The sequence below is a fragment of the Aulostomus chinensis genome, chromosome 6 (assembly GCF_037954235.1).
Source record: "Aulostomus chinensis isolate RoL2024-O1b breed Wild chromosome 6, RoL_Achi_v1.0, whole genome shotgun sequence".
Lineage (NCBI taxonomy): Eukaryota > Metazoa > Chordata > Actinopteri > Syngnathiformes > Aulostomidae > Aulostomus > Aulostomus chinensis.
Genome location: NC_141325.1, coordinates 25,208,041 through 25,233,796, shown reverse-complemented (window position 1 = coordinate 25,233,796; position 25,756 = coordinate 25,208,041). Strand labels below are relative to the sequence as shown.

Sequence of the window (25,756 nt, the reverse complement as noted above, 5' to 3'; positions counted from 1 at the left end):
GTACTTGGCTGTTGTGGTTCAAACTGTCCTTCGCTCCGTCCGAGGCAAGTAGGACTTCTCTGCGCTCTGCATTTAATGTTAATAAAAGTTATTATATGTAATGTACATTTGAACAAATGTCTGTATCTAATTGTAAGGAATTTTCGAATCGTCCTGTGTGAATCCTGTACAAATTTGAGCTCGCGAATTTAAGTTTTAAATCAAGTTTGATATTGAAGATAAGTTTAGCATTAGCATGCTCAGTTAGCTGAACCCGCACAATCCTTTATTTAAGAAGATCATTTGCTCTTTCTTAAGGAGAGTTAAACCTGTGACGACAACACAACTTTTTGACCTTGACAGGTATGCAGATATTTTATTGTAATTTAAATTGGTGTTAACTGTCTGTTATCTGGCGTATCAAGATGCTTCAAGTTTGGGTGCTGATACATTTAATACATCCGTTAGTCAATGATGTATCTATTGAGGCGATTCTGCGTTACAAAAATATGTCTTTGCTTTCAATTTAACATATATGCTGATATCTAATTATTCACTTTAATGTATTGTGCGAGAAGCAAGAGCAAAACCTGAATAAAGTCAGGTCAAAAGATCAACTTGACCTTAATGGAACCTGTCCTCTCTTGCAGTTGACAGCAGAACAGAATAATTATGAACTTCAACCACTTTGACCCTGCTAAACCCACTGGAGGGTGTGCAGCTGTGGTCCGGACCTCAACCATTAACTTGGTTAGTTTGCATGACCCACTTGTGGTATTCAAAACCATAATAATGAATATTAGTTATTAATTCAAATGTAGACTAAATGAGCTGATCTGACCTGTAGGAAACTGAGAGGAAACACTTGGAGGCCCTGCTTGCTGATCGTCAGCCCTCAGGGTTGATGAGCTACAGCGCCCAGCGCATCCTGCTTGAGGACGTGTCCCGCCATCTGGCTGTGAGTGTGCCCACAGACATTCACCAATTCTTTTATGACTTTGAATGTATTATCAAATCACATGTAAATGAGAATTATGCATTGTAATGTCAATTGTTTCACTGATTTCTGTTGTTTTTTAAGTGGAAAAAAATGTCTCTGCAGTCACTGGATCGCAAAAGGGATCAACATTTGCTGTCCAAATGTGACCAAATGGTAAGAGTTGATTTTGTTTCGTAGCTCGTCACTAACATGCATTTATATGTTATTGTTTCAGCCAAAGCCATGTTTTTACCAACAGGGACAACAAATACATTTAACTTGTGTGTTCTGTGTGGCGTGTCAGTAGCTTAGCTGAAGGACCATCTTGCAAACTGTACTTCTTATGGTTGGTTGTTGCTTTGGGAATTTACCTTTGCAGGGTTTCAAAATGATAGAATAACGCTAGAATGCATATATCTAGTTATTAAATGAAAATTTTAAGTTGAGAACTGCCTGCTTTATAATTTTTTTTTTCAGCACTGATTGACTTGATGCTGTATGTCATCATCATTTCTATTATTTAACAGGATTTGATGTCCAAACACATAAAGAAGGAGGTGGTTCCTGCTGGAAAGTGCTCTGTGGTTTTCAGGCCCACTTTGAACCCCGGAGGAGTGAGCCGACCTCTGCACAGGACCCCAAGAGCCACGGTCAGACCACACAGAGCTTTACACCTCAGAATGTAACCACACATGTGCTGGATGTTAATTTGGTTATTTTAAACATTTAACAGCCCACCACACAGCCACCACCACCACCCGAGGTTCCCCCAGTTTCACCTCCAAGGTCAGTTATGATGCTCTGATTACAGTTGTCACATTCTGTTCAATAAATAATTCAACATGATGCTTGATGGCATTAGTATTTGCTGCTCTTCTTACATGATACCCACTCATCCTGTCTACCCCTCCACGAGCCCAACTACTACCAGGGACCCAGTGGATGTGGTGACCAGCACGCCTGCAGCCAGCAGCCTGAGCTCTGGAGGGGGCAAGATGACGGGAGAGAGGGTCACCTCAAGGCCTTCCTCCAGATGTGAAGATGGGGAGGTGGGGGCTCTGTTTCTGAAAAGAACAAATTATTTTGAAATAACGGGCCTTTATTACATCATTCTATTTTTATTTTCTCTCCCTCCAGCCACCAGTGAGTCCTGCAACACATGAGGTCTGTCTGAACTGTACTGCATCTATAGTGTGCATGCCTGCTTGACCTGTGAATGTCCGTAACTTTTGATCCTCAAAATATTTTAAATTCATCATTGAGTCCTATTGGACATTGGAGAGAAATTTGAGGCAATTATTTGACGGTGTTTCAGAGATTTTGTGTGTATGTGGATTTTCTGAAAACACCAAGTTGTATCAAAATAATGTGCCTTTATTCCAAGATTCCATTTCAACTTTAACTGAAGATCTGGTGCTCAACGCTTTCATACACACAAGTGCAAATGTGTGTTGATCTTATATTGCTGTTTGTGTGAAAGTTGCGCTCTTCCACAGCCAGCATGAGAAACATGGTTCATAAAGTCAAATATATTGTGTCTCAGAATTAACTTGATATTCATCAGCTGGCTGAAGTGGAGGAGCTTCCAGCCAATTCCACCTCAAGCCTTTCCTCCATACATGAAGGGGGGCCGGCCACTCCCATAAGGGCAGCAGGTAAGAGAGGTTTCCTTCTCTTCTTTTGGGGCAGAGTGTCTGCTTCTCATTTGCGGTACACGCTGGTTTCTTCTTCTTCTCCTCCTCCAAAACAAGACTTGTCCTTCAAGGCCAGTGACCATCCCAGTATTCACTTGGTGTCAACTTCCACCTCATTCCCGCAAGAGTTTGGCTCCATCTCCAGTTCATCAGGTAAGAGACATTTCCTTGTGCATCTTTCCTGGTGACACACAATCTGCTTCTAAATTTCAGTATTTTAGTTGTGTTGATGCCACCTGCATGACATGTTACCTTAAGTGTTGGTGTCATGTGACACTTTCACAGAAAAAAAATTCAAGTTTTAAGGTTTTCAATGATCACACGTGAATTTTTATGTTGTTTCTTTTTCAAGCTTTTGGGACCACACACACTGTTTTTGGCTCTGTTGCACAACGTGCTGCAGGTAATTTTACTGTAAATATTTTTCTTTAACTCAAGTTTTTAGTCTGTTGAACCACAATGTGCCTTTTTACACGAAACAAATACGGTGATGATGTCTGTTAAGTGTTTGCATTCAGTGATAGTGGGTTTCAGGGGTGCTGGTTGGCCTGTTCTGTCATTCACACAGGTTTGCCTAATTTTCACAAGACCAGTTAACTGCAGATTGAAGTGACCATTGTGGAAGCCGCACTTAAAATGTCTCCAAAGTTTTCATTTCGATTTTAACTTGTCTAGATTATACGCAGAATAGCTCAAGTTCAAAAAATGAAGTCTGCGTTTTTATTGGACAACATATTTTGCTGTGACGATCACGAGTAAATGTTTCTTCTTCTCCTCCAAACCAAGACATTTCTTTCAAGGCCAGTGACCATCCCAATATTCACTTGGTTTCATCTTCCACCTCAACCCCACATGTGTTTGGCTCCACCTCCCGTTCATCAGGTAAGAGACATTTCCTGGTCTTTCCTTTTCATGACACAGTATCAGCTCCTGACTTCTGTATTTGAGTTATGCTGATGCTACCTGAATGCCAAGTTTCTTTATCTGTTGGAATCATATTCCACTTGGAAAAAGTGGAAGTTTTAGGTTTTTCAGTCATTACATGATTGTCCTTTTTCATTATGTTCCTCGTTGTCAGCTTTTGGGAAGAGACGCAGAGTTTTTGGCTCCATGGGACAAAGTGCTGCAGGTAATTTTGTTGTGAATGTAAAGTAACCTTCACTGTCATAATAACACAGTAAAACAACTAAATTCCTCTGCTCCTTCTGCAAATCAAGACTTTTCATTCAAGGCCATCGGCTGTCCCAACAGCAAGATTTCTTCATCCCTGACACCAAATGTGTTTTGCAGCAGCAGCAGCAGCCGCCTCATTCGGCCTCCCAACTTTTGGTCAGCCTGCTACAACATCCAGTGGCCCTCCCTCAGCTGAAGCCACCCACTGATCCTCCTCTGCTGCCATTGTGAAATTTGCTTTGGTCAGTCCTTTTTCTTTGGTGCTTCTGCCAGTCCCTCGATGTTGTTTATGATTACAACAACAAAAACTATATGATAAATGACAAAACAAACGTGGGAGCTGAAGAACCAGACAATAATCCAAACAAGACAACTTTCCGTGCTTGCTTTGTCTGTGTATTTCTCTCAGAACCTTGGTCATTGAGGAATCACTTCCACCCTTATCTGTCTTGCCCCCTCTTCTCCAGCTGTTGCCACATCAGTCCCTGCTACTTGAACTCCTCTTCTGTGCTTCCTGTCCAGGTATTTTGGTGGCTTCCATGTCAGTGCCTGTTTTGTTATTACTGTTTTCTTCTTCTCTGTCTTTGACCAGTTCAGCTGAACGTTCTCCCTTTTAACTGTATTTCTGTTGGTTCTTATTGCTGCATTTCTCACGTGTTGATATTCTTTATTTAGAAAGTAGTGATCTTGTCTGGCCCCTCTGTCTTGCCATGCCCCAATGCTTTGATGGCCTTCTTCACTTCACATCTTGTTGGGGGTGTCACAGCTGATCTCTCAGGTCTGGGCAGGGGGCTGTCAGTTGAGCAGTTCCCCAAAGTACTCAGTCCATCTTCGCTGTTTTTCTTCCTTGGTGTACAGGAGTCCTTACCCTATTAGTCACAGATCTGTGTAATTTTCTGTCTAAATTTGTCTGATAGATTTTGTGTAGTTTGCTCAAGATCCTTGAGGGTATTTTTTCCACAGCTTCCTTTGATTATTGTGCTAAGTCCTCGATGTAGTCTCTTCTGTTACATTTAGCACTTTAGTCACTTCCTTGTTTATAGCTTCATAATCTCTGTGCTCTGCTGCCTTTTGTGCTCTTGTTTTGCATTCATTTATTGTGCCCTTTTTACCCAGGTCTCCCTCCATATGTTTTTCAGTTAACTCCAGTGCTCTTCCAGTGGTCTTTGGTTCTCTTCTTTCAGGACTTGGGACCTTTTGTAAACGGTGGTTTAGTACAGTTCAGTTGTTGGATGTTGAATTTTGCTCTGTTGTCTCTGGGGTTGTGGCGGTGCTTCAGCTTGAGTTGTAGTTTTGCTGCTCGTAGGTGATGGTCTGACCCAGCTTCTGCTCCTCCCTTCACTGGAACATCTAGTAGAGCTTCTTATGTAATTGATTGGGTTTTCAATGGTGTGGTCAAGTGATATCCAAGTGTCTTTGTGGATGGGCTTGTGAGGGAAGTGTCACTACTATTACCAGGTTGTCATCACCACAAACTTTTTCCAAAATCTCCTCATTCTTATTCATAATGGCAATTCCTTGCTCTCTGTTTACCAGTTTACATCGGCTGCTGTTTGTTCTCAACCTTTTCATTCACTTCGTCCATGATACAATGATGTCTTTTCATTCCTGGCCTGTAGTTTCTGTTGGTTGCTGGTTGTAGAAGTTGTCCTTCCATTTGTTGTCAGTGTTGCTGGTGGGTGTGTATCATTCTATGGTTTGAAGATGAATTATTTTCTGGATGTTTTGATATCATAAGGTGATGATCCTGGAGTTGATGGGCTCCCAACTGATGAGGGTCTTCTGTGTTTCTTTGGAGAGCATGAATGTGCACATGAAATGTCTTCAGTTATCAGTAGATCAGCTTTAATCACTAACATCAGTTCCTGTTAACAGTGTCTGTGTTCCCGATGTTCCGGGTTGTGATTTTGGTAGGTTTCCTAGGTGACAGAAGACCGTGCCGCACCCCGTCCGTATAGTTTTCAGTATGCACCTCCGTGGTCTCGTTAGCGCATATGTTTAAAGCGTCTTCATCTCCTATGAGGTTATGAGGTATCTGTTTGGTGGGTTGATTCTAATTGAGCTGAATATATTTGGATTTAATTTAAATTTGCATGTAGTTTTGAGGTTTGACAGAGTGCCTGGGTCCTCTAAACTGGCTGTATGGGATTACCTGGTGGGATTATATTCAAGATATTAGTCAGTTTTTTCCCTAAAATCTTCCGAGACATTTGGACACACTGAACATTGACGCTGCAATTCACAAGAGCTGAGATAACGGGCATCACAGACTCTGAGCTCACCGATAAAGGGAGGAGAAATGTGAGCTGGTGGTGAGGGGATAGGATGTACATGCATATATGATACATATATATAGATAGATATTAATAAAATAGATAATTTAATTAAATTGGCAGGCAAAAAGTAAAAACAATTAAAGATAATTAAGTGATTAAAATTACATAAAATATATATCATTTTTTTCCAATATTTTCATTATAAATAATAGTAATATGATTAATTTGATGTTTTCTGGGATTATTTCAGTTTGTGAGTTATAAATATATCCTATAGATGATGAGTGAGGCACAGGGTGGCCTACACATATTATATTATATTATAAAAAACATAATATTTTAATAATAATAACTTAATATAAAATAGTGGCACCGGGATGATGATGCTAATGCAGGTCGTCTTTGCTCGTCTTCTTCTTTATATTATATTATATTATATCATTTCATATGATATTATGTTATATTATGTTAATAAATTATTTTTAAATTATTAATAATAGCTTAATATTAAATGGTGGCACCGGGACGATGATGCTAATGCAGGTCGTCTTTGCTTGCATGTAGCGTCAAAACCAAAGACACTGGTAACGGTACTCCTGGTTTACCAGGACGGGGTTCGATTCCCTGTTGTGTCTGATGATTATTTTGATGTTTACATGAAAGCCAAAAGTATTTTCACTCTGCACAAACAAAACATCATAAACTGACATGAACCCGCGAGTTCCAACAACAAGGCCTCAGCTGATTTGCTTTTGAATGTTTTGATAGTGCGGTGACCAGTTCTCTTCAATGTCTCTCAGGTGGTTGGTGGCAGCTCTCTGCTTTGACTCATGCCCACATTGTTCCAGTCACAATAAAAGAAATACACACACAGAATGAGATGTATTTTGTGTGTTTATTTTCCACTTGTTTCACTACACAGTCATTCAAAAAAGAAGTAAACCAAAGATGCATCATTAAAAAAATCTGTTGATGCTCCAAAATACCTGCACCTGTGGATCCTCCCTGACCTGTGTGTGTGTGTGTGTGTGTGTGTGTGTGTGTGTGTGTGTGTGTGATTAAGGCAACAGCCTATCTACCATTCTTGTTCTTTTGACCATGCCTTAAAATATTTCTTACCATTAAAAACAAAAATACCAAATTGATAAAAAAAAAAGTGTCCTCACACAAATGGCCTCTACAGACAGACTTAAGCTGTCAGTGTGCAGAATGAAATATTTTGGATGAATACTTGGATAGTAGTATCAGTGCTTCCTGAGAGAAAAAAAATGTGAGAGTATAAGATCATTCTCCAGAGGAATAAAATGTGCAAATAATTCAGCTTGTAACAATGAAGTTTTGCCACACACTCTATTCCACTACAGTGATGGGAAATGAAACATTATTGAAACATTGTTTATATTTCAGCAACATGTTCAACATCCTGTCCCTGCTACTTTAAAAAAGTCCCATACCATTTTGTAGACACTATCTCTTTGGTAAGAAAACAACATATTGACATTATGAACTATTTTCTTTTTTAAACCTGCAGACGTAAATTAATCTGTAATTTGGTGTGACCAGTGTTCGAGTGGAGCACATAACAAAAGTAACCTGCTTAAGTAATGCATGACTTTTATTCGGTAAGAGGGCACTGTAATGCATCTTGAATAAAATTTAAGAATTATTATTACAATTTCTGTGTCCAGTAATACATTCGCACCTGAAATGAGGCAGGACAGACAAATAAGGCCCTATTTTTAATGGAACAAATGATGCAGAATTTGGCCTCTGATTCCCAGCTTCTGATTGGGCAGTTATGGGTAAAGTTCAGGGAAATGCATGAAGAGCACTTTGGTTTCCAGGTTTCCATCAAAAACCACAACACCTATATTTGTCAAATCTGACATCTTTTATTGGAGTGAAGCCAAATATTCTTTAAAACACAGTTTCAGATTTGTAAATAACACAGGTTGTGGAAAAACTTGTTTTTGTTGACATTGAGTCAAATGTGTTTACAGAGAAATAAAACATTCTTATCTAAGCCTGTGACTCATGCGTTTCCATCCATTTTCCTGTAGATAGATATGTATTCTTGATCAAAGAAAAGGCCCATTATTTCTCTCCAAGATGAAGTAAATGGAGGGGTTCAAAAAGATTCTATTACAATGGAACTGTCATGTGTAGCAGTTTTGTGAACTGTGCCCCCTAGTGGCCTGTTGGCATCTATTTTTCAATCAACCTCTATGCAGGCAGATTGCTGAAAATAAACGAAGAAATATATATAAAAGAAAAGAAGACTCAGTTATTTGGGTAAAAGAAGAAGAGGCCACATGAAAAGCTGGGATTGGCATGTCCTGAGGAGCACTGGGTGCAGGGGCTCTTGCTCCTGAGACAAACACACAGGCAGTTAATAAACCTACACTGCATCAACACTTAAGACTTTGCAGGGGCTGTTACACGATGCCGTGACTCACAAATGTTCCCTGTCGTGTAGGCAGCGAAGAGAACAAAGGCATTAATGCTTTATTAATAGCCACCGGATAAAACACATTTATATAAGTGTCTGTCCTGCCATGGTTTGGCTGCCGAAAACTGGAGTGCATCAAAATGGGGGACACTGAAATTGATGGTTGAAATATTTTTATGCGCACCTTTATTTCATGAAGCTCATGTTTACTTTGTGGTTTCTTAGTAAATAAAGACAAAAAAGTGTCACTACATGTCAGCAAAATGAAGGCACAAATGGTCAGTCTTTGTTTCCGTACTCTTTGTTGAGTGACTGTTAATTTTACTAGGTACGCTATGATTGTTTACGGACACAATAAAGTCCTACTCTAAAACGGGATGCGGCGGCACTTCAGAGATTTTGAATATTGTTTCCTGGTTCGTTTCCCGTATCTCCAATTTGCGGAATATTGATTTTCCCGACAGTCCCTGAAGGCAGCGCTGGGCCTGTATCCTCTCTACTTCCTGTAGGGGAAGCTCGCTCGGTCAGCTGTCACTAACTGGGAGGCTAGACGAGGGACAACCAGGAGAGACACACGACGACAGCTAAAATGTCTAGTTTTTCCAACAACTTTAGCGGTTACACGATGACCCAGCTCAACGAAATCCTTGAAGACGACGAAAAACTCACTAAAATGGTCCAAGAGATGGACGAGGTATGTCAAAGCCTTTCTCTTTTGTAGTCCACCGCTAGCTCCTGACTCCTTTCTCGGTTTAGTGTGTGGATTTTTTCCCCCCCTCAACCCTTTGTTTTGCTTTCCCATCAAACGCTTTTTGCTGTTACAGAATGGCTCCTTCCCCTTATTTTGGTGCTCTCCAAAGGGATTTTTTAAACGGTTTCACATCCTTAAACTGCCGTCGAATCCTTAACCTTGGCAACGAGCAGGGGCACGCATTGTTTCAAGTTTGAAGACACGAAGATTCACAGTTTGCGACGTTGTTGCCCCGGATAAGGATTTCCTCCTTTACCACAGAAGTGGGTTTATTCAGTAAATAAAATCAGGCGCAAGTTACCACATGAATGTTGAGTCATTTTTATAAAACATGTCAGTTCAACAATGGCCTAGCTTCGGCACTTTGTCTGAGGGGAGTCGTCAGGCCAAACTCCACTCAAAATACTGTCAATTTAAGGCTGACTTGTTGTCCCTTAAATCTTATAAAACGAAACTTAACATCACGTCATCCAAAGTGGAATTTATTCACCAGCTCAGTATACACGCCGAATCAAGACGAGTAGGTGCTGCAGTCTAACGAATGTTATTTCATCAAGCGTGGCATCGATATGTATTTATCACTTAAGAAAAAATATTAAGTACACTATATGAGCCTTAGTTATAGATGCCCCTCCGCGAAGACCATTAGCTCATTAGCGCTTTTTTCCCCTGCAGCACAAGGGCTCAGCAGTTTCCATTTATTGTGTACCTGTTTTACATTGTACGTAAGTCTAACCGTGTCATGATAAACAGCTGATAAGCCTCAAATTCTCCATAAAAGGTGAGCTTCCAAGCCCTCCTTCTTCAAAAGATTTTACTGTAGACAGAAATTTGGCATATCAAAGGTACAGATTAGGCAGACAGATAAAAGGGATTTTCATACAGGATTTTGTGAGTCTGATTATTCCCATGCTGCATCTGAAACAGCCAGTTCCAGTGTGGGCTTTTATGTCCTCCTGTCCTCAGTGTTGATTTTTCCCACCCTACCCCCCTGTGTCTGCTGTCATGTGAAAACTCCTCAGGAACCATCTCACCTTCTTCATTACCCTGCACCGCAGTGTTCAGTAATTACAAACATGAAACACTCTTTGTCAGGACTCAGGAACTTTTTTGGCCAGTTGTCATGGTGCTGTGGCTTTGACTCTGGCAGCCTCATTTGAAATCATTTTGCATTATAGTCTGGGCTGATTGCCTGAAATGAGATAGAAAGCATTCTCTCTTAAGCAGTTGCTGTCTGTCAGCTTTCGTGTACCATTACACCTTACAGGAAGAAATCAGTCAAGCTTTATGAACAGTAAGGATGAATCCTGCCACGTGAGCTGGCCTTTTGTGTTGTCAGTTCTGTTTTTGATCCACACCCAGTTGATTGTCTAAGTTTCCTCTTCCCATATGTTACGAAAAGGGAGGGACTTGTTTTCTGCAATGACACTGCAGTTGTTGACTTTAGTTAGTCATCAGATAGTATGAGGATGGAAGAGAATAAGCCTAGTAAAGACTTGTCCAGGTGGAACCCTGTGGGAAATTCTCCCTCTATAATGTGCCAGATGGGAACAAAAGGCAGAGGGTGTCATAAAGAATTGGGTGAAACTTGAGAGTGCTGAGAAATATAGCTGTAGTATGTGAACACAAGACCCTGTCTCACATTTGTGTTTTGCTGCAGGCAATAAACCTCATTTGGTAAAATGTACCCCGAAGGAATGTGTGTTGCCTTTTGAATAATGCAGATTGTGTAAATTTGTTTAAATATGGTGCACCTTGTCTTGTAACATGAATTCACCATGAATGTATAAGTAATGATACACATTACTGTAAATGAGACAAGTTTGTTCTGTAATTAAACATCTTATTTGTCTTGCACTGAGACTCTGGCTGACTGAATGAAATTGTGAAATACTCCAAAATAGAAACATACCTAGAGAACTTTTCCTGGAGCCCTTTTTTTGATTGCACTGATGCGTCTGCTTGGTATTATTGATTATATGAATGTTGTTGAAGAAATGTGCAGAATTGAATTTGTCCTTTTGACTATAGTGTGACAAAGGGTGGAAAGATTTATTCATTGTTAATGATGAATTTTTATTCATAACCTGCCTGGATATACTTTAGAATTGATTATCTGTAGTAGAATCCGCTGTCGGCCAAATTATTTATCAGCTCCGAATTCCACAAGTGGCATGAAACCCTACTTTTGATTGATTAAACGTCTTGTTTCCGTAGAGATCAGCAGGATTACCAAGGCCCATGGAATTTGAAAGTACTTGGAAAAGTCTTTGAAAACTGGGAAGAAAAGAAGCCATTAGTGATTAAAAAAGAAATGGTGATTTGCTTCACAAATACCTGCAAAATTAGAATGATTAGACTGTTGGTCAGTTAAGATCAGCTGAGCACCCATCTCTTTTGGTCAGTATTGTTTTGGGTGTATCACACCACATAAGTCATCAGTTGTAGTTAAATACAGTACAAGGGACTCTTGACTTCAATTCTTGGTTTATTTCTCCCCCATAAACAGATGTTTCAGAGAATGCACGGTCATGGGAAAGTGTATGCGCCCTTGATAAGCTCAGTATCACCCTGATAGGTGCCCCAGTATGTAACTTTGTCATGTTTTGACTCCATAAAGCTTTCAGTCATACTTAACTCATAGAATTAAGAGTTCAAGTTAATCCAAAATGTGTCTATCTTGCCTTTGAGGTCTTATCTTTAGGAGTAATTGAGGAACGAGTTTTGCAGCGCTCCCCCTGCACTTCTATTGAATCATTTTTCAATCAAGAGACTTGCACACAAAAATCACCATCCCAGCACAGAAATGATCAGTGCATGAAGGTGAGGTGATGACTAGAGTCAAACAATGTGTTGTTCAACCTTACATCATTCTGTGTCTGCTTTATGTAACAACCTTCAGGTCCTTTGTTATTGTGGTTACAAAGATGAAAGGAGGTAATTTTAAAGTTGCCTCTTGAGCATGATAAGTACTGACCTGGAACCAGTTGAGCTCATTTTCATCAGGGCTAATCAATGTAGAAATCATATGGCCTAGTTTTCCTATCACAGGAGCTGCAATATTTGCTAAAGGCCAAATGTTTGTCCAAATACCACCCTTGATAAAACAGTGTGGTGCTGCAGAGATAGATAATTAACATTATTATTAAATAGTATTCGGTGTAAGTTCACCCAATTATGTTTGGACAACTTGAAGAAGCCTGCTGAAAACCAGGGTCTTTACTTAGAGCTGATGACTACATGAAGTGATCCCTAATGAACTGATGTCAGTTCGCCAAGAAATCAGTCCGAAGTCTCTTCTCTTAGACTTAGATTTTATTTATTTGAAACATAGCACATATCTGATAGATGCACCTCACGTTCGAACATTATATTTATGACAGAAAATTAAAAAAAACCACACAGGTTCATACTAGTAAGTGTGTGTGTGTCTAGTTTCAAAGGTTTTATGTATTTCTGAGTGGGAATAACTGGGTTGTTATACCTTTTCTGCGCAATTCAGGTCTGTGGTTTATCCAGACAAACTCTCAACCTACACGTGCTATTGATTAATTCAGTGTAACTCCATAGAACATTTCCTCCATCAAACAAATATGTGTGTGTTTTTGACTGAACAAGCCTGCAACAACAGATGCTATTTAAAGGTCTGGATCTTCAGAGCAAAATCTGATGAATTAGCATATTGGTTCTGCTAAAAGGGAGTGGGTCCACTCAGGACATGATGGTGCAAAGCACAGTGATATTTGACAAATTCAGCTGCTTTTGCTGTACAAAATTTTGTGTTCATTCAGGTCAACCACGAGACAAGAGGGCCTGCCTCAGTAATTTTTAGAAAGTGTTCCACAATCTGCTACGACAGGGTGTATTTGGGCTGTTCCTCCATGTTCTCACCAGTCCTTGCTATATTAGTGCCCACAGCATGCTGGTCGGATGTGTGAAATGAGTCATATGAGAGGTTGCAAGAGAGCCTCTTATATTTATTTATACACTAGCATGTTGGTCTTTGCACACGATTTCTCTTCGAATCTGTATTCAAGATGTTTAAAATATTAGACTTGATAAGAAGATGAGATTTTTTGCCCCACATTTCCACTTTGTGACAGGATTTTTGGGGCTCCCTGACAAAAGCCCTGGATCAGAGGCAAGTCAGTGCTGGGGCACAGTGTCCTTCAAAAAATGCTAAATCTATTTGCAGATTATTCATAAGGGAGAGAATAGAAATTGGTACCGTTGAACATAGTAGTATGGTTTACTGGAACAAGGTATTAGCTTGCCATTGGCTGACTTTGTCAATCAGCTTTTTCTGCCCCCTCGCTGCATCATGCAACAGCCTACGAGATGGCTAGCTAGAAGCAACCTGCATGCTGAAAAGGACAAGTTTTTAACAAAGATTTAAATTGTAAAATAAATTGAGTCTTTTTGGTTATTGGTGAATAGTTATTAATATTTTTTGTATATGTTTATATCAAACAGAGCATGGTTTCCCTCAAACATAATGTTGCAAGGGCATCATCTTTGAATGCTTTGCTGGTTCTAGCCATCACTGTTAGGGCTGGCTTAAACAAATACCAACAAACCAGGGTGGGTTTTTTTTGAATTTTTGTTTTTTCATTTTGGTACCACAGCAAAATGATAACAGGCTGAGGCAGATGCTTCTGCTGGCACAGCATAATGGATGGGCATCTGGCTATGGAAGTTGATAAAAAATGGTGTGTTTTAATGTTATATATCATTCAAATTAAGTGTGTGCCATCATTGTTTCAAAGTTCTGTGTAAAATTTTGAGGTGAAACATGGTTTGAGACAGATGTCCTCCACCTTGGGCAAAAGGACATTACTGACACTGTGTTTTTTGTTATAGATGCAGGATGTCCAGCAAAGCAAGGACACAACACTGGCCAACAACAGAACCCTGGCCGAGGAAAACCTTGACCTTCAGCCCAGACTGGAGTGCAAGAAGGAACAGCTCACCAAGGGTTACAGCTGCCTTCAAGAGCATTTTGAAGCCTATCAACTTCGCAAGTCCACCCTAGGTACAGTAGCAGTGCATTCACTATCAAATTTCTAACAATCACTGAAATCAGGTGAATGTTTGTTGTTGCTCAGTTTCAGCAGGTAAACAAATATAAACAACTGTATATGGAGGAACACTCAGAAGGAGAACATGGGAAGACCTAGAACACATGCAATTACAATCACATGTCCCAGAATTCAAGATTTGTTTTTCTTTTAATTATGACCTCGACATCATGTTTTTAGCTCTCTGGCTTTCTGATGACACTGAAACACTGAGCACTAAACAATTAGTATATATAACCCTGTTTAGAAGGTCAAAGTTTTCTCTAGGGATTCTGCAAGAGGACATGAAAATGTTACACACACATGCATAGATGTAAATAGACAGTTTAAGATTCTAAATTGCATTAAATTATTGCATAAAGCACATATTATTAATCCAAAAATCTGCCAAATTATTATTATTTTTTTTCCAAAATCATGTATGAGAACCTACTACAATGTAATAGTTTCATTGACAACAGCATCAATCAGTATTATACTTTTTTTTTTTTAAACAAAGAAGTCTGTGAAAGTGACATCAAACAGTTGAGGGCTGTCATACTTACATTATCACTAGAAATAACAGAATTTTATCTGATACATAAAGTATAGAGTTTAATTACGCGCCATTTGTATTGTAATTAATGTAACTCTATCAATTTGAGTTGGCCTAACAGTACGTTTGTAATCGGAGTATAGCAAGCCTGATTGTTACAGCACACGATGTGTTACTCCAAAAAAAAATAAAAAAATAAAATGGCAGTACTGCTAGTTACTGCAGTCTCAGTGTTTTCATCATAGGTATGTGTGGAGTGGTGCTGAAATCTCATAATTTTACACATGCTTATTTTTATAAATAAGGGTATCGCCGAGCAAACCATGTGTGAGTGTTTGAAATAGCTTGAGACAGCTGAGATACTGTGACAAAGCTGGGTCACTGTAATGTTTAACCAAACCATAGTGCTGTATTTTTTCACCGGTCCTGAGCTTATTCTGTGAGTTTGTATGAAGTGTTTTACATGAGTGTTTTCTGGGGACCCCTAACTATTTGCATTACGGATTAATCGTTTAAAAGATTTTCTCTGTTAACTGATTGACTGTAGCTTCATGGAGCACAAAGTGATTTCTTCAGCTCACTAACTTTATCAGTTGGAGTTCAGAAGAAATGAGAAAATTCAATGTCCTGTCATGTCGGATATACCTTCTATAAAAAACAACTTTAGACACAATGCTTGTCTGTGGCATAACTAATCTATTGATTGGCCAATCCTTTTATCTCTTCAGGTGATTGCAATTATCTGCTTTCATTTTATAAGTAAACCGTCTCCTACTGCCAGTCATCATCACATGGCACTTTATGTAATGTTATGTAACCTATTTTTCCATGCTGTTTGTTTTTTGTTTTTTCCCCCCTGCATTTAGACACGATGCTTGAACCTGTTTGTCCAGTTTCCATATTTTCCAACTGAGGCTGTGCCAGCCTCGTTATGTCCTGTTACTGCAGGAGTCGCTGTACTTGAACCAGGTTTGAGTAAAGCAAGTTCCATATCAGAGTTCCAGATCTGTGGCAGGATCTTATAAAAGCTTAAAGGGCAGTAATCTTGCTTACAAACACACCTTCACAGAACCTCCCAGTGTGTGAGGACGACGGAATGACGATTCTTGTGACCATATTGACGCACTGGTTGCTTAGCAGCCTTCTCAAAATAGCAACCCAGCCTTTCTCTACTCCCCTGTACTGATAGAAGATTGACTTTGCCTGTTTCCCTGCGAGGCATGCAGACTCTCTGACAGCATTGCGCTGACAAATGTTCTAATTCTTTTGTTTTGATGGCAGCATGTGGACTGAATTACTGCTTCTTTCGTGTATGAATTGTGCTCACAGATATTACCAGCTTGTTTGTATGTCCATACCTGAAACTCTCTTCTGAGCCTGGTAGTAAGAACAGCTTGTCTCAGACAGAAGGAGTCGACCTACTGATTCTGCCTGTGATTTTGTTTATTGTCAGTAAGAAGTGGCTTCTGTCAAATGTAGGTTACCCAGTGCCCCCCCGCCTTCCATGCACTAGCCGTCCTAGTTATGGATTTACTGTTGAGCAGCTGGGCAAGGACAGCCATGCTCAGTACTGAGAGAAATGCAGCCATTTGACCCAGATGAGAGGCTCAATGTACAACATTTTATTGTGTGTTTGCATACAGTTAGCTACCCCCTCCCCTCCTAGTTCCAGGATATGTGTGGCCTCTGTGTTAGCCTTCACTGTCCATTAGGCTCCTGAAGCCAAAACGGCTGGAAAATCTCCTTTCACTATCACCACAGTCTACTGCCTCTGAGGACGCCAACCCATAGTGGGCCTTTGTGCAACAAGGCAGGCTGATGTAAAACTGAATCAGTGGGAAGGAGTGGTGCATGATGGGTCCAGCAGGCGGGGAGTTTGGGTGGGTGGGAGAGAGGAAAAGGTGGCGCTCCAAGCCAAAACTCCCCCTTGGATTCACAGAAGAGGCTGATATGGATTCATTTACTAGATGGCTGTCTTATGATCTCCAAGTCCAAACTCTGTCCTGTGCGACTGCTGAACCAGATAATCACAGCTTTGTGTGGAGTGCTGCTAACATACCTTTGAGCCAGCCTTGTTATAATTGAGAAACAGAAAGAAACACATGGCAAATATGCCTTGTGGGTGACTGTGGTTTTCTACTCTGAAACTTTTCGTAAAGGCTTTGTGGATCTTTTGCTTATTATCCAGAAAAGAATGACAAAATTACCTGTAAATTGGTCTTTTGATTGAATTTAGACTTGGCCCCTCTTCAGTGTCACAGTAGCACAAAGCCATTTTCTTGGCTTGTTTCATTCATAGCCACAAAGTACTCATACTTTACAACCAGCTGGGTTACATTTTTTATTATGTGCCCACAGCATGTCAGATAGCTGCATATTTAACAAGAAAAGGTCTTATATTACTGCCTTACTGCTGAGTGTAAACATCTAATTAATAAGAGAATTCTTTGCTTTCTTTTGATTTATTTTTTTCAGCCCCCCAAAAAAACGGACTTTTTTTTTTTAACCTGTTGAGTGTGCTTTTCTATGTCATGGTATATGTGACCGATACCAAAAACCACTGTTGAACGTGCACTCTGGAGCCTGGCTCTTAGGCATTGCGATCAGTGGCCAAGTTTTGATTCCCCCCAAGTCCCGGGTTCGAGATTAGAGTGGGGTGATTCCCCTCTTCCTCTGTTACATATGGTGTCAGAAGTGCGATGGCTGGGAGGTTATTTGATGTGTGCCTGCTGTGTGAGCTGTATAAAGGACTGCCAGGATAGGTTAGCCCCTTTGTGAGGGACCCCAGAGATGGGTGAAGCACTAGTGTGTGGGGCACCTTGGGAATTTGAGAAGTGGTGTGGAGGATGCGTTAGGGATCTGTGTAAATTAAAGCGCATGGGCAAGCTTCCCTGAAGGCAGCAGTAGTGTGATGGATCACCATCACCACGGTCAGCTATGAACTCTGGCTGACTCTGACTCTTTGGCGTTGTGGTCAGTGTGTATGTTTGATACCTCACAGACCAGGTTTTGAGAACAGGGAGGGGTGACTACCCTCTACCTCTGCTACAGTATATATTTGACATACAATCACAACTACCACTGGCACTTGATACCAGGGAGTTGGGATGTCCACTTCTGTGAGAAACAAGGAAATGCTACTTTTCTTAACATGAACTGAGGGGAGGGAGAGTCTCCCAGTTTACCAATCCCAATGTCCCTGTGTCCATGCATGTGACGCAAACTGTGGGGAGTGACTTCCTTCCTAGGGTAGCTAGCCTTGGCACTTCCTCCCTTAGCTCCAGAGAGTTGGCCCTGTTAAGACCTGACATTAAGATGCAACCTGAGGTGAACATTTTGAAAATCCATCTTCACATGTCTGTCAGTGACCACTTTCCCAGTTTATATACAAATAATAATCTAAATTAACTCTGTTTCAGAACCAAGTCACATTTGCCTTCACACAAATAATGGGGTATTGCCACATGTGGCTCAGGCCACCTCCAAATGTAGTCACAGTGATCAGGTATGATCTGTGCATGTTCATACCTGTACCCAGAGCTTTTCACGTGTAATCGCATCTCTCAAGACACTTTTTAATACCAGCTCTGATCAGGGCTTATGAGGTATCATAACTTCATAAGTATAGAAGCAACCTTGTGGTGAAGCTGTGGCTCCTCTGTAGTACAACTTGGCAAATGTGCTTTTCTTGACATTATGTTGTATGTTGGGGACATGCTATCATCTGGAATTGTCAAGTGTTTGTGCTACAGTGACTCACAGTAAGAAGTCATAGTTTTCCAAGCCACAGTGACACCTCTGTAAGTACAAAGTAGTTATTGCCAGACAAGATGGACCAGTTTACAAATTATCCCTCTAAAACATAACACCATTTAGTCTCTTAGAAGTTGTGATGGGTGTTCTTTCCACATTTCTTAGACTAGAGATCAGAAAAATAAAATCTTGTTAACTGATTATTTTTGGCTACTCATGTTCATGTATTTATGTGTTAATAATGTTAATTATGTTTTACCACTCAATGATGCCTGTCTCTGCATGATTATGTGTCTGGTAGAAATGCCTTGCCACCTTGAATCTGATGTGATTTCATCTTTTTTTTTTAGCGTGTTTTGAGCCAGGTCATATTCCTCATCAAAGATGGCACATTCATAGCTGGACATGGGGCAGACACTTCTCCAGCTGGGTAGTCAAGGCGACATGATATGTCTCAAGCCGTTTGTTTATTAAAGAGCTGCCTTGACCACAGATTTGGCAGCAGTCATCCAAGAACCGTAACCAGAGAAGATGATTGCTTGGCTGTTAGCCTTTGTCTCTTGACTTTAACCTGCTGCAAAAAGCTGCTAACACACTCAGAGGCATTCATATACAGTCAGGTTGTTGCAGCTCTGTAAGGTTTTGTAAGAGCTGATTTATATTTTTGGCTCGATAAAGCAATGTAATCTAAAATAAAATATACACCGCCACAGTTGTTAAAGTTTGAGTACAGAAATATATAGGACAAGTTGTACAAAGTTTGGCACCTTCCACCTATGGACACACACTTATAAGTTCTAAACGTCTGCCCTTGCCTGAATGCCTAATGCTTAATGAAGGGGTCTAAATCTTTGGTCCCTTGGTTACAGTGCAAAGAAGAAAGCCCAGAACAGTTTGTCAGATTAGACCAGAGTGTGTGTGCTGTAATTTAAGAGCCACCATAGTGTCGAGGTGGTGTGGAATGTTGTGTTGTTGTGTGTCTCTGGTTTTACTTGCAGGGCGCTGTCTTGTTTATATTTGTGGGTGTGTACTATCCTGGCTTCAGTTGGTTCTGACTTTCAGTCCTCCTTAAAGACACTGAGTCAATTTTAGTTGACTCAGGACTCAGTGGGGCTTTGCAAGTTGTAGATAAACAAAGAGACTGTTTGGATATGCCAGTCACAGGATCATGACTGGCACACATATCCAACCTCAGACTTGTGTGCATCCTATAATGAAGGTATGATAGTGAAACACTGCATGTATCTAAGGATGTGCAAATCTTTTTTATCAGTTCAAACCAGAGGTTTATAAAGTCAGAGGCAAAGCTCCTCATGGAGACTTCAGACAGGTTCAGTGAATGAAGGCGAAAGGCTATTAGTAATCAAGAACATCATGTTCCAACAACCTAAATGTTGGATTTGTTGCAAGTTACCAGTGCATCCCTAAAAGCAGCACAACAGGCCAGAGACTTTCACAGAGGTTTTGAAGAGGCAATGGTGACAGTCTTGGAGGAACTAGCTACTGACAAGATGTCGGATGGTGTATTTATCTCAGGGAAACAGGTCTATCTACTACGAGGTCCACTACCCACCACACAGACGCACTGTCGGATGGATTTCAAAACCAGACACTCGTGGGCCATTTCAAGCTACACGTTTTGTTTTTTGTTCAACGCTTTTGAGAATTAAAGCTTTCAATTCAAAATGTTCATGTTTTTGCAGATAAGCAAAGAAATAAAGCAATTGATTTTAAAAGTCATATTATCTGGGGAAAAAAAACAGATTGTCCACACACTTATATGTTTTCTCAGTTTTTTTCTCAGTTTACAGTTTGTTTTTTGTCCAGCACCTGTTCGTATGCGCACGCCGCCACACAGTTTTTTAAAGTCAGATTATCAGAATAATAATAATAATGTTATTGCTGGAGGGTCAGTTTTGGCCCACGGGCTGCAAATTGCCAACCCCTGATCTATGGGATCAAATAATATGATGATCCAAGAAAGGCCCATCATCTCAGACTCAGCAACATTTTTTTTTTCCAGCATCTTGGCAAAGATTCAGCTGAATGGAGTGAAGGTCTCAGTTCATTATGTGACAGGCCCCTTACCTTGAATGAACGTTAGCTGAGGGAGTCAGCTGGACTGTTTTTGCTAACGAGGTCCTTGTGTATTTGGGGACTGCATCACACATCATCTAACATGCATCTGTGTTGCTCCAAGCAGTGAGTCGCTGCCACAGAAGAATCTTGTGACTCAGATGGGTTGAAAAGTTTGTGCAACAGAGATGATAAACTGTAATTTTGTATTACTACATGTTTTGCAGCTCTGGTTTCCAGACAAAGGGGCTCATTGTTACAAAAGCTCAAGCAAACGCTAAATACAATCATTAGTTAAGTCCTTACAATGAAAAATGTTCAACAGAATAGTAACATTTTTGTTGTGTTTGTTTTCTAGACCACAAGTCAGGAAACACCTCCCTGGACATTTTACTGGCTCTCCTACAGGCAGAGGGAGCCAAAATAGAAGAGGAGACGGAGGTAAGCATTGTACTGCTTTCTCCACACATGACTTGTACACTCTCATTGACCAGCCAGTAACTCCTGTATAGTACCTGCTGCTCCTGGTAAGCGTCCTCTGCCACAAAGGTATCATTGTTCAGATCTGACAAATGGAGGCAGCAGAATGGCTGATCTCAGGTGTAGCCGTTTTGATCCCGTCACTGTTTTTGAGTCTACTAAGTCAGTCTAGTTGAGGTTTGTTGTTTATCCAGCTTTATCATCAGCCTTTTAATCGATTTTCTCCATATAGTCAGATTCATCAAGTTCTTTGCCTACTGGACAGTAGTCTGGTTTCCCTAAATATGTTTGATGCACATTTCATGTATCTAATTAGAAAAGGTTGATAGAAAGGCCCCAAAAAATAATAAGCTTATAATTCAGAGCATGTGGCACATTATGGAATGTTAATGAATTATCAATCAGCATCAATAATTGTGTGCTTTAATAATTAAACTTATTAGCAGTTGCTCTCTCTCTCTCTCTCTCTCTCTCTCTCTCTCTCTCTCTCTCTCTCTCTCTCTCTCTCTCTCTCTCTCTCTCTCTCTCTCTCTCTCTCTCTCTCTCTCTCTCTCTCTCTCTCTCTCTCTCTCTCTCTCTCTCTCTCTCTCTCTCTCTAATATTTTTTGTGGTAAACTTCTGTCTGGGACAGATCCTCTCCCCACACACGGATAAATGAGACTTCAGATCATTTTAAGACGTGAAATTCTTGCTGCAAATATTGGTAATATGTAGTGAATGCAGTACTTAAGTAAAGACATTGGTCTCATAAGATGGCCATTTGTCATAGGACAAACAGTATGTAAAAACACAGTAGTTAGATAAATCTCTTTGAAAATGTCAACTATGTTTGTGTTTGATTCTTCCTGACTCAAGTTGACTTTCAACTTGGTGATGGTAAGAGTAAGACAGACTTCTCTGGTGGCTCTCTAAAACTGCCACGCATCTGTACTGCTCAACAGAATATGGCTGATTCCTTCCTGGATGGCGACATGACCCTGGATGCCTTCATCGATGCCTACCAGAGTCAGAGGAAGTTGGCCCACTTGAGAAGAGTGAAGATCGAGAAGCTGCAGGAAATGGTGCTGAAGGGCCAGCGGCTTCCACAGGCATCAGTCCCCTCCTCCAGATCTCAGGATGTGTCAGCAACAGCCAGGCCCTCCTCCTCCCTCCTCAGTGAGGCTGGCACCAGCTCCTCACCTGTGCCTCAACCAAGGAGGAAACCTCCACCTCCTCCGTCCCAGCCTGCACCAGTTCTAAATCCAGCTCCAACTGCTGACCACCAGCCTCCTGTCTTCTACTCAGCATCGCCATATCCCCCCATTCCTCCCAGAACAGGCCAACCCTTTCCCGGTGTGTCCTCTGGCTACCCCTTCCTATCTCAGTACCCACCTGCGTTGCCACAGAGGGCGCCACCTCGTATGGCCCCTCAGCCTGGCTTCATCATGCAGTAAATCCCAGCAGTTGCCACTCAGAGGTAACGGGGTGTGTCACCACTGGGACACCTCAGACAACTTTTTTTTTCTGGCATCTGCCTTCATTGGATTATGGCCAATCACCACAGAAGAAGGCAGAGCTGTGCTGGCTGCTCTGGTCACGTTCTGTTGACGCACACCTCCGATAATCTGTGGACTTGTGCTCTCACCTCTCACTCCCATCAACACTCCCAACAACAACGCGATGAGATCAGCCTGGGCTCACGCTAGCCCGAGTCCGTCATAGGATAGGCCCAGTGGAGGCCTCAGCCTGCGGGTCACTGAGCTTGTCACGTATCAGCACTTTCTGTCTCCAGGCGCTGCCCTCGGCTCTGCATGCCCGATAGTTTTACGTCTCTCAGCTCCCAACAGGCATGTTCCTTGAGCTGCTGCTTACATGGAACATGGAGCTAAAAGGGGCTCAATTAGTCATTCTAGTTCATCTGCATACTAATGTTACTGGTAATGTATATGCAAGTACAGAGAGACCCTAATTACTGTGCAGTTTTGATGAAAATATGATTTCCCAGAATATATTCAGGCAAAACTGCATCTATGCTGTGATTTTTTTTTTTTATAAACAAAAATTCACAAGGTACATAGAATATTATAATTTCAGCATCTTTCTATTAATAGAGTTTTGTTGATAAGATTGACTGATGAACAAGGAGAGCGTTGGTTGGTGTGTTTGTTCTGCAACATGTGGATGTGTCTCAAGTGGGTCCAGACCTGCCTCGTTCAAGATGGCTGACTGTTGTCACTCATTCGCAGGGCGGACGTCAATAAGGAGATAGAGAGAATAAGTGGCTGAACTATTGTAACAAGGCCCTCTGAGCCTGGTCTGAATTGAAGGATTCATGTCGCCATACAGTACACTTATTATGTGTGTGTTTCCTAACACTCTTAGATGATGTCCATTGTCTTTAAACCCCTTGGTTAGGACTGGAAATGATGCCAACAGTTTAGTGGAATGCAAACGTGGTTCTGCTCACTTTTCTGTCTCACTGAGGACCAAAGGCTTCAATTACGTGTTTGGAAGTTTTGCTCCTTTTTCTTTCTTGGTTTTTTTTTGTATGCAAGTGAAAAATTTTATGATAATCTTGCCATTTTTTCCCAACATATCTGTACATGATGTTGAGCTGTAACCAGATTTCTTCAGGAGGAACTTGCAAGGTCAACTTAGCCTTGGAGGAAAAACTTTTTCTGTAGAGAAAGAGAAATTTACATTTTTCCTCCTGACTGCTGTGCACTGTTGAAGAGCCACGAGTGCCTACACTTGAAGTGACGGATCACGTCCTGCTGACTGCTCGATGTTTCTCTGCACTCAGCTTTTTTGACTCGGCCTAACAGCTGTAGAGGTTAGAACCCACCGCTATTATCCTTCAGCCCAGCCTAGTTATTGTCCTCTCCTCCAGCTACTGATTTGACACTCCACCAAAAGGTAGAAAAAGTCTTTCAAGCGTGTCAGGTTTTGTGTTCTCCCTAGAAGCAGAAGGCCAGAGTAGAGTGCTGTTGAGCATGTGCCAGAGAGACAAGAGACATCCTCAGGCCGTTTGCCTACTGGTGCTTCTCATTCTCTTCCACTCTTCTTGCGTTGTGGTATGCCTGGGGTGATAGCATGTAGCGGTGTTTTTTTGTTTTTGTTTTTTTCGGCGAAATAACAGGGCTCTGAAATGTCATATCATGGTAAAACATTTACCCTCAAGGCAAAGAAGTGAACTATAGAATGGACAGCAGAAATAGCAGAAGCTAAATCCTCAATGTCTTGATGAACCAGCATTTCTAACAACTAACAATGGAGAATTCTTTTGTGCATGGCCTTTGTGTTCAGTCTGATTCCTCTCAATACTTTTTTATTTAGATGTTCAGCTGCTTTTTATGTTTGAACTGATTCCTGTATCCATGGTTTTATATGTGGTTGGTGATATTTTCAGTGTAATGTTGTAGGTATTTACTTATAATGAATGTTTAAGTGGAATTTTATGCTTTTTTTTCCAGTTCAATAAATCTCAAATTTTTGTATCTCTGTTGTCTGAGCTGCTTTTTCTACCTCCCCTGCTGAAGGATATACATCACACCCCACCATTCCTAAATATATGATATTATCTGGGTACTCTGGCCTCCTCCCACAGTCCAAAGACCAGATGTGAGTGTGAATGGTTGTCTGTCTATATGTGTTGGCCCTGCGGTGGACTGGCGACCCGTCTAGGGTGAACCCTGCCTCTCGCCCAAAGGCTGCTGGGATAGGCTCCAGCCCGCCCGCGACCCTTAACAGGATAAGCAGTAAAAAATGGATGGATGGATGGATGGATATATAGATGTATGTGTGTTTGGGGTCATTGTCTTGTTGAAAAATAAATGATGGTCCAACTGAATGCAAACAGGATGGGATGGTGTGTCACGACAGGATGCTGTGGTAGCTGTGAAAAATTTGGACTCATCAGACCAAAGCACAGATTTCCACTGGTCTGATGTCCATTCCTTGTGTTACTTGTTCCAAACAAATCTCTTCTGCTTGTTGCTTTTCCTTAGTAGTGGTTTCTTAGCAGCTATTTGACCATAAAGGCCTGATTGGTACAGTCTCCTCTGAACAGTTGATGTAGAGACGTGTCTGTGTGGCAACTATCTGGACACTAACCTGAGGTGCTGTTAACTACCAATTTCTGAGGCTGGTGACTTGGATGAACTCATCCTCACCAGCAGAGGAGACTCTTGGTCTTCCTTTCCTGGGGTCCTCATGTGAGCCAGTTTCGTCGTAGCGCTTGATGGTTTTTGCGACTGCACTTGGAGACACATTCAGAGTCTTTGCAATTTTCTGGACTGACTGACCATCAATTCTTCAAGTAATGATGGACGGTCGTTTCTCCTTACTCAGCTGATTGTTTTTTTTTCTATAATATGAACTGTAACAGTTGTCAAATAGAGCTGTCAGCTGTGTACCAATCTGACCTCTGCACAACACAACTGATGGTCCCAACCCGTGAAGAAGGCAAGCATTTCCACAAATAAACCCTTGACAAGGAACACCTGTGATCTGAAAACCATTTCAGGAGATGACATCCTGAAGCTCACTGAGAGA

At 41.1% G+C, this 25,756-nt stretch overlaps 1 protein-coding gene and 3 long non-coding RNA genes across 4 annotated transcripts; all 4 read left to right on the top strand.

The window, feature by feature from the left end:
- The first annotated feature begins 268 nt into the window (after nt 1-268).
- LOC147260538 (uncharacterized) lies at nt 269-937 on the top strand. Its single transcript, XR_015116307.1, has 3 exons — nt 269-342; nt 630-729; nt 827-937. It is a non-coding gene; the product is annotated as an uncharacterized LOC147260538 (long non-coding RNA).
- A 125-nt stretch (nt 938-1,062) lies between these two features.
- LOC147260537 (uncharacterized) lies at nt 1,063-2,001 on the top strand. Its single transcript, XR_015116306.1, has 3 exons — nt 1,063-1,132; nt 1,486-1,608; nt 1,692-2,001. It is a non-coding gene; the product is annotated as an uncharacterized LOC147260537 (long non-coding RNA).
- A 732-nt stretch (nt 2,002-2,733) lies between these two features.
- LOC147260536 (uncharacterized) lies at nt 2,734-3,500 on the top strand. Its single transcript, XR_015116305.1, has 3 exons — nt 2,734-2,805; nt 3,005-3,055; nt 3,439-3,500. It is a non-coding gene; the product is annotated as an uncharacterized LOC147260536 (long non-coding RNA).
- A 5,543-nt stretch (nt 3,501-9,043) lies between these two features.
- On the top strand, nt 9,044-24,699 carry vps37ba (VPS37B subunit of ESCRT-I a). Its single transcript, XM_086207151.1, has 4 exons — nt 9,044-9,244; nt 14,162-14,333; nt 21,102-21,184; nt 22,165-24,699. The coding sequence occupies exons 1-4, from the start codon at nt 9,140-9,142 to the stop codon at nt 22,654-22,656; spliced, it is 852 nt and encodes a 283-aa protein (XP_086063277.1). The 5' UTR covers nt 9,044-9,139; the 3' UTR covers nt 22,657-24,699.
- The last annotated feature ends 1,057 nt before the right edge of the window (nt 24,700-25,756 follow it).

Coding starts and splice junctions, on each gene's coding strand:
- vps37ba (XM_086207151.1), top strand. CDS start 9,140: ATGTCTAGTTTTTCCAACAACTTTAGCGGTTACACGATGACCCAGCTC. Junction 9,245..14,161: donor TGGTCCAAGAGATGGACGAG/GTATGTCAAAGC, acceptor TTTTTGTTATAG/ATGCAGGATGTCCAGCAAAG. Junction 21,185..22,164: donor AAATAGAAGAGGAGACGGAG/GTAAGCATTGTA, acceptor ACTGCTCAACAG/AATATGGCTGATTCCTTCCT.